Source organism: Vipera ursinii (assembly GCF_947247035.1).
Source record: "Vipera ursinii genome assembly, chromosome: 5".
Lineage (NCBI taxonomy): Eukaryota > Metazoa > Chordata > Lepidosauria > Squamata > Viperidae > Vipera > Vipera ursinii.
The window spans coordinates 75001856-75013523 of NC_139518.1; the positions used below are offsets into that span (position 1 = coordinate 75001856).

The following is an 11668-nucleotide window of genomic DNA, read 5'->3' on the forward strand; positions in this document are numbered from 1 at the left end:
GAATTGGAGTTTAATAAGGTAATTCCATTTATATCCCGCCCTTCTCCGAAGACTCAGGGCGGCTTACAAGCTTAGCAGTACCCTTCATTCTATGTATCTGCCTGCTTATTAGGGCTCCCTCTCACACACACACCCCAAGCGGGGTGAAGTCCATGAGTCATAAAAGGGCCGAGTTTGAAGACCTCTGATTACTAAATCAAGACTTCTGACGGCTAACCCCCCCAATATATCCCACCGCGCGTTCGGGACTCGGCTGAGGCAACCGCGGCGCAAAAGCTGCTCTCGTGGCGCGGCGAACAAGATCGGCGGCGGCGGCTGCTTGACACGGGAAAAGGGGCGGGGAGTCAACTCCCTCTGCCCGGCTTCTGGGTTGCAAAAGAAACTCCAGGAAAAGGGAGGAGGATCTGGCGAGCCGGCCCGGCCCGCCTCCTTTGTCAGACGGGTCCGGCCATGGCGCGGATTCTGATCGTAGGCGCCGGGCTGACCGGTGGCCTGTGCGCTGCGCTTTTGCGCGCCGAGTTTCCTCAGCGCCTCCTGCGCGTCGTGGTCTGGGAGAAGGCGCGGGGCGCAGGTGAGTGGGGCGCCTTCAAGCCGCAGATCTTACGTGTTGAAAAGGGCAGGCGGGCCCAATTGCGGGAATCCGGGAAGGTTAAGATATAAAACAAGCCATGCTTCCCCGTTTTGCCAGCAATTCATCTGGCCCCCGAGTGAATTGTACGGCCATCGATAGGACTCCCCTTTTCAGGATTGCTCGCGCTCAATAGTCAGCCAATCTTTTTTTAATGAAACTCATTTCCCTTTGCCCGGGAAAGCAAAAGCTTTCCCGGGCAAAGCACCCTAGGCCAGGGGTAGGCAACCTCGGCTCCTTTATGACACATGGACTTCAACTCCCAGAATTCCTGAGCCAGCCAAGCTGGCTCAGGAATTCTGGGAGTTGAAGTCCATGAGTCATAAAAGAGCCGAGGTTGCCTACCCGTGCCCTCTAGGCAAAGCAGCCGAGACGCTTCGGTCGGATTCAAATAAAGAGGCTAACGGATTTCCAATAGCAAAGAACGTAAAACGCTCAGGTGCTCACAGCAGCAACTCGGCGCGTGCTTAAACGCGAAGTAACGCTTCCCTGCAAATTGCGAACCTCGGTGAGATTCCTGCCTTAGATTTGCAGCCGGCGTCGTTGCCCCCCCCCCCGAAGCTTACTCAGCGGCCGGGCAACCCGTGCTCGGCAAGGATTGGTGGAGTGCGAGGGAGGGGGTGTTTCCCTGTTACTAGGCTGAGATTTGCCCCTCCGGAGAAGCTGATTGGGCACTCGCGGGCGGCGCGCGCGCTAAACGGCTTTCTGTCTCCACGCACGTGACTTTCCAGGGGGAAGAATGTCGACGAGCCGAAACCCTCACGACCCGAAATGCACGGCTGATCTGGGCGCCCAATATATCACGCGAACGCCCGGCAATGCGAAGGCGCATCAGAGGTGAGCGAAAGGGGAAAAAGGCACAGGATTAAACGGGAGCTCTTTGGCTTGGAAGACGTGTCGGTAAAGGGAGGTCGAGGCCGTCGTAGCAACAAGTGGTAGTTCGTACTTGGGATCATCAGGGGTTGGAATGATGTGCAAATTGCTATTGAGCAATTTTGAGGGCAGCCCTGAGCTGATTTTGACAAAAGATGAGCAGGGATGCGCTGTGGATGGGAGACCACTAGGAAATCCCAGGAATGTAGCCCAGGCTGAAAAATGGAGGGAAACAGGAGAAGAAAGCAATGGGGATGGCAGATTACGTCCATCATTCTTGTTGACAAGAAAAATACATGGACCTGTCCTCGGAGGCAGCAGGACTTGGGTTTAACTTAAGACCTGATGGTACATAATCAGCCTTTTTTAGTTGCCACTCAAATAATTTTTTTTCATCAAATGTCCGCTGTTAAGAATGATAACTCTGCATGGACTTGGTTTCATTCATGGTTATATGAATGAGGACACGGTGAAGATGTCGCAAATTCATTCTGATGTACAAATGCACCTATAAAATGCTTTCAGGTAGAAGTTGTTGGTTTCATTTGGATAGAGGCCGTCAAACCTAATATTTAATAGAAGGAGGAAGGTGCGTTGGATATTTATTTATTTATTTAATCCCATTTATATCCCGCCCTTCTCCGAAGACTCAGGACGGCTTACAATCTAAGCACAAATCAATGTGCTCAGCAATAGCCTTCATTCTGTGTATATGCCTGTTTATTAGGGCTTTCACACCCCCCCAATCAGCATTATTACAAAGTCAGCTTATTGCCCCCAACAATCTGGGTCCTCATTTTACCTCCCTCGGAAGGATGGAAGGCTGAGTCAACCTTGAGCCTGGTGGGAACCTGCACTAATTGCAGGCAGCTAGTGTTACTTAAGGAGGCATATGTCTGCAGCCTTGAGTTATTTATATAAATAATAAAGGTGGGATAAAAACTAATAAAATTTTGCTTCGAATAAAGAGCTGTGTTAGGTTTGCAACATCGCCTATTAAGTAGTCCTCATTTTGCCTCAGACATCAACAGTTCTTATTCATGACAGTGATGGAAAAGTAACGTTATGACCAATGTCCACATTTATGACCTTAGCAGTCTGTGTCTCCCTCCCCCGTCATGTGTTCACCATTACATTAGTCAGTCAGGCATTGTCCATTTCTCTTCCCCCCCCAATCCAGGAAACTGCTTGAACAAGTGATGTCTTCCTGAGCTACTTTTTTCCCCCACACCACAAGGGATCACCTGCTGCTGGCATCAAGTTCCCTTCGTCCTCTGCGCTCCCACAGGGAGGGCCTTCTCAGGGTGCCGCCGGTAAAAGACTGCCGGCGGGTAACACCCAGGGGGAGGGCCTTCTCTGTGGGTGCGCCTGCCCTTTGGAACCAGCTGCCCGTGGAGCTTAGGACTGCCCCCGACCTTTGGTCATTTTGCCGGGACCTGAAGACCTGGCTTTTCGAGCTTTCCGGCCCAGGCTGAGAGTTTTAATTGGGGTTTTTATATTTTTTCAGGGATTGAATTTAATTTTTTAAAATTGTTTTTTAACTTTTGTATTGATGTTTTTAATCACCTTGTAAACCGCCCTGAGTCCTATGGGAAAGGGCGGTATATAAATTCAATAAAATTCAAATTCAAATCCCCTTAAAAGGGCTAAAAAGAGGTAACTAATTGATTAGAACAGTGGTGGCGAACCTATGGCACACATGCCAGAGGTGGCACTCAAAGCCCTCTCTGTTGGCACGCGCGCCACTGCCGCCAGCAGTAGGTCCTTCAGGCCACCACCACTGCCTGGAGCAGGAGCTGCACCCAGCATAAAGGAGGCGAAGCTCAAGTAGAGGTCACCAACTATTGTCGATTGGTGGACTGGAAGAAAAGGGAGGGGGAAGCATTTTACATGCATGCATGCGCGCATGGGGCCACGAGCACGCACGCACTGCAAATGGGGTGGGGTTAGTGCCTGCGTGATACTAGCCCTGCCCCGTTGTTCCATGGTGCAGCGTCTTGTATTTGTAAGTTGCATTGCTGCGGCAGCCGTTTTTGTGCCTTGCAGCACAGTGGCCCATTTTTGTGTCCCCTGGTTTTGCGTGCCAGAGGTGGCACTCAGAGGCGCCTCCCTGCCCCCCCTGAGGGCACCACAATGCTGATGCGGCCCTGGCACTTTCCGATAAATAAATGGGTTTTGGGTTGCGGTTTGGGCACTCGGTCTTTAAAAAGTTTGCCATCACTGAATTAGAATCTGACTGCAGCTTTATATACATATATACATTTTATGTACATATCATTTATATACATTTATAGAATATTCAATCTTAAAAAGGTAAAGGTTCCCCCACACATACGTGCTAGTCATTTCCAACTCTAGGTGCCGGTGCTCATCTCCGCTTCAAAGTCGAAGAGCCAGCGCTTGTCCGAGGACGTCTCCGTGGTCATGTGAACACGGAACGCTGTTACCTTCCCACCATAGTGGTCCCTATTTTTCTACTTGCATTTTTACGTGCTTTCGAACTGCTAGGTTGGTAGAAGCTGGGACAAGTAACAGGCGCTCAGTCTGTTACGCGGCATTCGGGATTCAACCCGCCAAACTGCCGACCATCTGATCGACAGGCTCAGCGTCCTAACCACCTTATTCTAATAATATGTGAAATCAGCATCCTGTGTGTTTTTGTTGTGACCTTCCTTTCTGTTCCCACCATGAGTAAAACTTATTCCAAATTTTGTAGTAATCTGACTGATCTTTATTTTTAATTTCCAAAGTTAACTTGTCCATTTCTGCAAACGCCCAAATTTTATTTATCACTTCACTCTCGTCGGTATTTCACTGTTTTTCCATTTCTGGGTGAACGTCATTCTCACTGCTGTGATGATGTGTATCGTTATGTATAACTTTTCTTTGGTATGCTTCTCTGTTGTTATGCCTAGTAGGAAAAATTCTGGTCTATAATCTACACTCCGTCCTGATATTTCTTCTAACCATATACGAACCCTTTGCCAATACTTTTGCGTCTTATTACAGGACCACCAAACATGAAAATAAGTACCTAATTCTTTGGAACACTTCCAACAGCTAGGGGATATTGCCTTGTATATTTTGGCTAATTGTGCTGGGGGAAGATGCCACTGGTAAAACATTTTATATAAATTTTCTTTATAAGCTGAGGCCAGCGTTATCTTTTTATTTCTATCCCAAAGAGTTTGCCAAATATCAAAATCTATGCCATGTCCCAAATTTTTAGACCATATCACCATTGGTTCTTTAACTTGTTTCTCAAACATTTTGTACCCCAATAGCAAACTATACAGTTTCCTTATTTGTTTCTAATCTGGACCCAATAAAATTTTATCCAATGCAATTTCTTGAATATTTATCCCCCGCTCTTTCTTATCTTTCCCATATCGTGTTTGTATCTGTAGGTACCATTCCAATTTTATCCCTTGTTGTTCTAGATCCTGTCTAGATTTCAATTCTCCCATTTCATTCATAATATCCTTGTATGTAGTACTGTTTTCCAAATTAAACAAATTTGGGTAGACTATCGCTTCAAGGGTGGACAACCAGACTGGTACTTTAATGTAATTTTGTTTTCTAATTTTATTCCAAATTTTAAGTAGCTCTTGTCTAATCTGATGGTTTTGAAAATGTTGATATAGCCCTTCCTTCTCATCCCATAGGAATGCGTGCCAGCCTAATTGTAGATCATGGCCTTCTAGAGTTAATAATCTTTTATTCTTTAAAATTATCCATTCTCTAATCCAGGTTAACGCTGCTGCATGATAATATGTTTCCCAGTCTGGTAGTCCAAAACCCCCATTTTCTTTAACATCCTGCAGATGTTTCATTTTAATCCTTGCCATATAAAATTTAATGTCAATTTGTTCAGGTTCCCAAACATTTTTTGATCAAGTTGTATAGTAATATTTTGGAAGAGGAATAGGATTTTAGGCAATACATTCATTTTTATGACAGCAATTCTCCCTAACAATAAAAGGCTCATGTTTCCCCATCTTTCCAGGTCTTCTTTTATTTGTTTCACTATTTTATCATAATTGTCTTCTTTGATTGAAGTGCATCTGGCCGTAATAGTAATTCCTAGATATTTTATCTTCTTAACTATTTGTTACCCCCCGTTGATAGGGCTCGCAACTTGGGCGTCCTCCTGGATTCACGACTCAATTTTGAAGACCATATAGGAGCCGTGACCAGGGGGGCTTTTGCCCAGGTTCGCCTGGTGCGCCAGTTGCGACCCTATCTGGACCGAGATGCCCTATGCACAGTCACTTATGCGCTCGTGACTTCCCATTTAGACTACTGCAACACTCTCTACATGGGGCTGCCCTTGAGGACCACTCGGAGGCTTCAGCTGGTGCAGAATGCGGCCGCGCGAGTTGTGATGGGGGTTTCCCGATACTCCCATGTAACACCTCTACTCCGCGAGCTGCACTGGCTTCCGGTTTCCCTCCGGGTGAGATTCAAGGTGCTGGTTATCACCTATAAAGCCCTAAATGGCTTGGGTCCGGGATATCTGAGGAAACACCTGCTGCCGGCATCAAGTTCCCTTCGTCCAGTGCGCTCCCACAGGGAGGGTCTTCTCAGGGTGCCACTGGTAAGAGATTGCCGGCGGGTAACACCCAGGGATAGGGCCTTCTCAGTGGGGGCGCCTGCCCTTTGGAACCAGCTGCCAGTGGAGCTGAGGACTGCCCCCGACCTCCGTTCATTCCGCCGGGGCCTGAAGACCTGGCTCTTCGAGCTCTCTGGCCCAGGCTGAGGATTAATCTTATTTTAACTGGGGCTTTATTTATGCAGGGACAAATATAATTTTTTTAAAATTTGTTTTTAACTTTTGTATCTTGGTTTTTTAATCACCCTGTAAACCGCCCTGAGTCCTTCGGGAAAGGGCGGTATATAAATGTAATAAAAATAAATAAATAAATAAATAAATAATCCTAGCCAAGTGTTCTTTCTGTTTATTCGTCATATTTTTAACAATCATTTTAGTTTTACCCTTGTTTATTTTCAGCCCAGAGGCTTCTCCATATTTATCTAATTCTTCCAACAATTTCGGTCCCGATTGTTGTGGATCCTCCATAATAAAGACCAAATTGTCCATTACCTGGTGTCAGTGGTTCTCTCCAGACTATGAAAACAGCTTATCTGCTGATTTCTGATCAACCTGTAGCTCTGTAACAAGCACAATAGTAGATCATCATATATATATTTTTCTGATGAGTAAACGTAAACGCATTTAACATCCATAAATATGGTGGGTTCAGACATTGCACATTTAGGTTGCATTTAGTCATGTGAATCCATCCAGAAATAGTTTATTCAGAAAACCATAATTAAAGGACACAATATGTATACCATATCCCTAATATGTTGGCAAGATGGAACATACTTTGTGCAAGTCCTCACTGTCCTTGCATTTTTCAGTGTAAATTTGAATAGTCACTGGTTGCAAGTTGAGGATTACGTGTAGTACTTATTTTACATTTCCCATAAAATATTATTTACTTCAGGCATTATGGGAAAGTTAAAGTGGTGGCTTATAAACTTTAACCAGTTGCCCATAGCCAAGGCAAGTGTTGGTGAAACTGCTCTCTGTGGAAGACTTTGGAGTCCTTACAGCTTCTCCAAAGTCTTGAATATTGGTTACGTCTAGGCTGATTTGCTAGACCATAGTTTGCCAAATAAGCCACAGTTGGCTGGATTCACACATTGCTATAAACATAATCCATTAATTTAAAACAAAACCAGTTAAAATTATTCTAGAACTTCCAGAACTTATTTTCTTTAGTATTCTAAACCAGGGCATCCAAATGTGGCAACTTTAACACTTGTGGACTTAACTCCAAGAATTCCTCAGCCAGTCATGTTGGGTGAGGAATCCTGAGAGTTGAAGTCTGTAAAGTTGCCAAGTTTGGAGATTCCTTTTTTAAACTAATAACTAAACTAATGCTTCTAGAAACATACTGAGGACAGAGGATAAAGGCCAAATTCTTTTCTACTATAACTTTACCATGACCCTTGAGCAAACACAGTGAAGAGTTGCTTTTAGAGAAAGTCACTACATTGGGGTCTCCAGATATAAAACTCCAATGGAAGAAGTAATGTTGTTTGCAAATTAAATTATTTCTGTAGATGAAAACTAAAACAGGAAACTAATTAAATAGTGTATTGGAAAACATGCTGCTGTGTGCATTTTTGGAACCAAATGTCAGCCATTTTAGATTGGGGTCTTTGTAGTGCTGTGAGAAAGGAAAAAGTGAAATTCCCCTTTCATATTGAGCCCTGTGTGCTGATCACTAAACAATCTAAATGAAAACCCTGCATTACCTGATTTGAAATTGAGGATTTCTGGGTGCAGGAGCCAGGAGATACTTATCTAAGCCCATGTAAGTGTAATTGCCTAGTAGGGTTATACAAATATTTCAAGAGGATAACTTCAGCAGAGGATATAAAAGAATAACAGAGTTGGAAAGGACCTTGGAGGTGTTCTAGTCCAACCCCCTGCTCAGGTAGGAAATCCTATACCATTTCAGACAAATGGTTGTCCAATCTTCTTTTAAAAAACCTCCAGTGTTTGAGCACCACAACTTCTGGAGGCAAGTCATTCCACTGATTAATTGTTCTAACTGTCAAGAAAATTCTCCTTAGTTGTAGGTTGCTTCTCTCCTTGCTTAGTTATATAATAATTATATATAATGTTTGTTCTGTTTGAAAATAGCAAACAGTGACCACTGCAACTCACCAGGACTCATTCACTATATGTCTTCTACAGCTGTACCACAGACTTTTGTGGACCTTTTGGCTTCTGAGGTTTAAATGAATATCTTTCATATTTTTTCAATGTTTCATTCCATCTTTGGTACCAAGAATCTAGTATATCAGATCTTAAAACTGGTTGAAAGTAATGCCATAAAAATATTATTCCAGTTAATCTTAAGGCTTGTTTTATTTGTGCAGAGAAGAACATTTCATCTTGGGTGTAATTATGGGTCACTCATAAAATTGTTCTTAAAAAAAAGAACCCAATCTTCACTTTTGTAACACAGATAATCTGCTGTCTAGTTACTGATTTAATGCATTTGTTTAGTGGTTCCCAGGCTGTAATTTCTGTAGACTGCTTATAAAATGGCATACCATTTTGCTATCAAGACCTCAGAAGGAGATGGGACCATGACAAAAATGGAACATGATTTAATTTGAATTAAATAATGGTCATTTGATATAGTTAGCCCTGAAATAAGTACCGTATATACTTGAGTATAAGCCGAATTTTTCAGCCCACTTTTCGGGCTGAAAAACCCCACTTCGGCTTATACTCCAGTCAACAAAAAAAAAGAACTGTCCCTTCGTTCGGAACAGGCTGCTGAGAGAAGGGAGCGGCAGAGCCTTGCAGAGCTGGCGGCAGTCCAGCGTTGTTTCTCCCCCTCGTGCGTGCGTGTGTGTGTCAGACCCACGGGAATGGCTGGTAGGGAAGCGGCATTCCGGCATTCCCCCCCTTCCTGTGTGTCGAGCCCACGGGGCTTGACACACAGAGAAACGCAAATGCCGGACTGCCGCCACCTTTACTAGCCATTCCTGCGGGTCTGACACACACACACACACACACACGCACGAGGGGGAGCACGAGGGGGAGAAACAACGCTGGACTGCCACCACCTCTGCCAGCCCTGCAAGCCTCTGCCGCCCCGGCGTTGGTGGTCGAGCTCTTCGGAGCCGGCAGAGAATCTCCCGCAGGAGGAGGTCGCGGCTTTCTCTCTTGCTTCGGACTGCAAGGATTTAAACTCCAGGAACAAATCCCGATGGAAGTTTTTTTTAAAAAAATACTCCTCCGGGTCGGACAGGGGACCGAGGCTGAGGTCTAGGGGTAGTGGGGGGGGCTCGCGGACATAGATGGGCTCAAGTGGAAGCCAAGCAGCCCTCCCGAATCTGGGCTTCTGGACGGAGCAGCCGGTGGTGCGTTTCAAAAAGCAGAAAAGTTGGATTTTGAACATTTCAGAGGCCGTGGGTCAAGCAGGCTACGCTTCCCCGGGCGCTGCAACGGCACCCGTTTTCCCCGGCGAGTTTTCCCTACCTGGCCCCTGCAGAATCGCGGCGGCGCCCCTGGAGAAGCCTACCCCGAGGCTGCGGCCGATTTTTCCTTCTCCAGGCCTCTGCCGCCCGTTTCTGTCTGATACACACACACACACACACGCACGAGGGGGAGAAACAACGCTCTGGGTGGCAGAGGCCTGGAGAAGGAAAAATCAGATTACCCCTTCCACACGTAAAACTTCCAGTTTAATTACAAAGGAAGAAGAGAGAAACTTAGATCAACAGCTCACCTTCCTTTTCCTCTAGGTTGCAAGGGGAAAAATAAAAATCAAAGATCCTTGGAAGTAATGGTTGGAAAAGTTTGCAAGTCTTTGGGAAAGTTCAAGAAGTGAAAGGAATACCCTCCTCTTGAAAGACCAGATAAGGCAGACAGGGAGATGAAGAGTTCAACCGAGTTTCCTCTTTTGTTCAGGCATCTGCACCCGCTGCTTTTAAACTCGCCGGGCGCTGCAACGGCACCCGTTTTCCCCGGCGAGTTTTCCCTACCTGGCCCCTGCAGAATTGCCGCCGCGCCCCCGGAGAAGCCTACCCCGAGGCTGCGGCCGATTTTTCCTTCTCCAGGCCTCTGCCGCCCAGAGCGTTGTTTCTCCCCCTCGTGCGTGCGTTTGTGTGTGTGTGTCAGACAGAAACGGGCAGCAGAGGTTCGGAGAGGAGTTAGGGTACACCGGGACTTCGAGGCGCGGACCCGGGTGTCCTTTTTCGCAGCTTGCCAAGCGGTCGGGAGCCGCGACTTGTTGCTTCTGCGCGACTCTTGGGAAGACGCAGAGGGTCCTCTGGAAAAAGCAGATGCGCCCTGGCCGGCCGGGTGCTTCTTTGCTTTCTTTTCCAATCCCCTCCCCCAAAATGTATTGTGGTCGGTATTTGGCGACCGAGTCCAGTGGCTTTTGCTGCTCCTGAGGAGGAGGAGGAGGAGGAGGAGGAAGAGGAGGAGGACAGGTGAAAAGGCCGAGGCTTTGTTATGCGCTGGATGCTCTGGCTTCCCCCCCTCCCTGCCTGTACAACAGGTAGCGATGTCAGAAGCCGGGAAAAGCAGCACGCCGAGTCCCGGCCGAGGCGACGCTTTTGTTCTCCTCGCCTGGATGCGCTTCCAAAAGTGAAAGAGGCTTCACCCAAAACTTGCTTCCCGTTTTCCTCCCCCTCCCCCCTTTTCCCTTTCTCCCTCCTCCCAGCGCGGCGCTTTGAGTAGTAGCCCTTCCACTCCCCGGCTCCCATCCCGGGTTCTTGAAAGCCCCGGTTTTCGTCCTTGGGTACGGGAAGAGGACTCCCGGCGCCCACCCGGCCGAATTGCGAGGGGAGATCGTTCTCCGCGCCTGTCAAAGGGGACCCAAACAAAGAGGTGCATTTGCCGGAAACAACGATCGGAGGGATTCTCCTTGCCTCCTCCGCCTCCATGAAGATTTGTTTTTCTGGGAGGCTCACTTAGAGGGAAGTTTTGAACTGGAAGCCAGGGATGAGGCGAGAAACCAATAGCCTGCGTCCGTCTCTCTCTTTATGTATATTTCTGTATATATCTTATCTCGGGATCTAGACCTTTCGAAGGAGAAGGGGCGGCTGGAGTTCGTGAGTTGCTGTGGGACCCAAGGGTTGGGGGAATAGAGATGGGAGGGAAAAGGGGAGAAACCTGCCGCTGGCTAGTTCTTTGTCTGATCGGGGAGCCTGAACAAAAGAGGAAACTCGGTTGAACTCTTCATCTCCCTGTCTGCCTTATCTGGTCTTTCAAGAGGAGGATATTCCTTTCACTTCTTGAACTTTCCCAAAGACTTGCAAACTTTTCCAACCATTACTTCCAAGGATCTTTGATTTTTATTTTTCCCCTTGCAACCTAGAGGAAAAGGAAGGTGAGCTGTTGATCTAAGTTTCTCTCTTCTTCCTTTGTAATTAAACTGGAAGTTTTACGTGTGGAAGGGGTAATCTGATTTTTCCTTCTCCAGGCCTCTGCCGCCCAGAGCGTTGTTTCTCCCCCTCGTGCGTGTGTGTGTGTGTATCAGACAGAAACGGGCGGCAGAGGCCTGGAGAAGGAAAAATCGGCCGCAGCCTCGGGGTAGGCTTCTCCAGGGGCGCCGCCGCGATTCTGCA

General features: G+C 46.9%; 1 protein-coding gene across 1 annotated transcript in view; it reads left to right on the top strand.

The window, feature by feature from the left end:
* The first annotated feature begins 441 nt into the window (after positions 1 to 441).
* RNLS (renalase, FAD dependent amine oxidase) overlaps positions 442 to 11668 on the top strand; it is a 149452-nt gene continuing 138225 nt past the window's right edge. Inside the window, exons 1-2 of the mRNA XM_083365029.1 lie at positions 442 to 571; positions 1360 to 1465. Of these exons, the coding sequence (XP_083221155.1) occupies positions 451 to 571; positions 1360 to 1465 (227 nt within the window). The 5' untranslated portion in view covers positions 442 to 450. The remainder of the gene's footprint in view (positions 572 to 1359; positions 1466 to 11668) is intronic.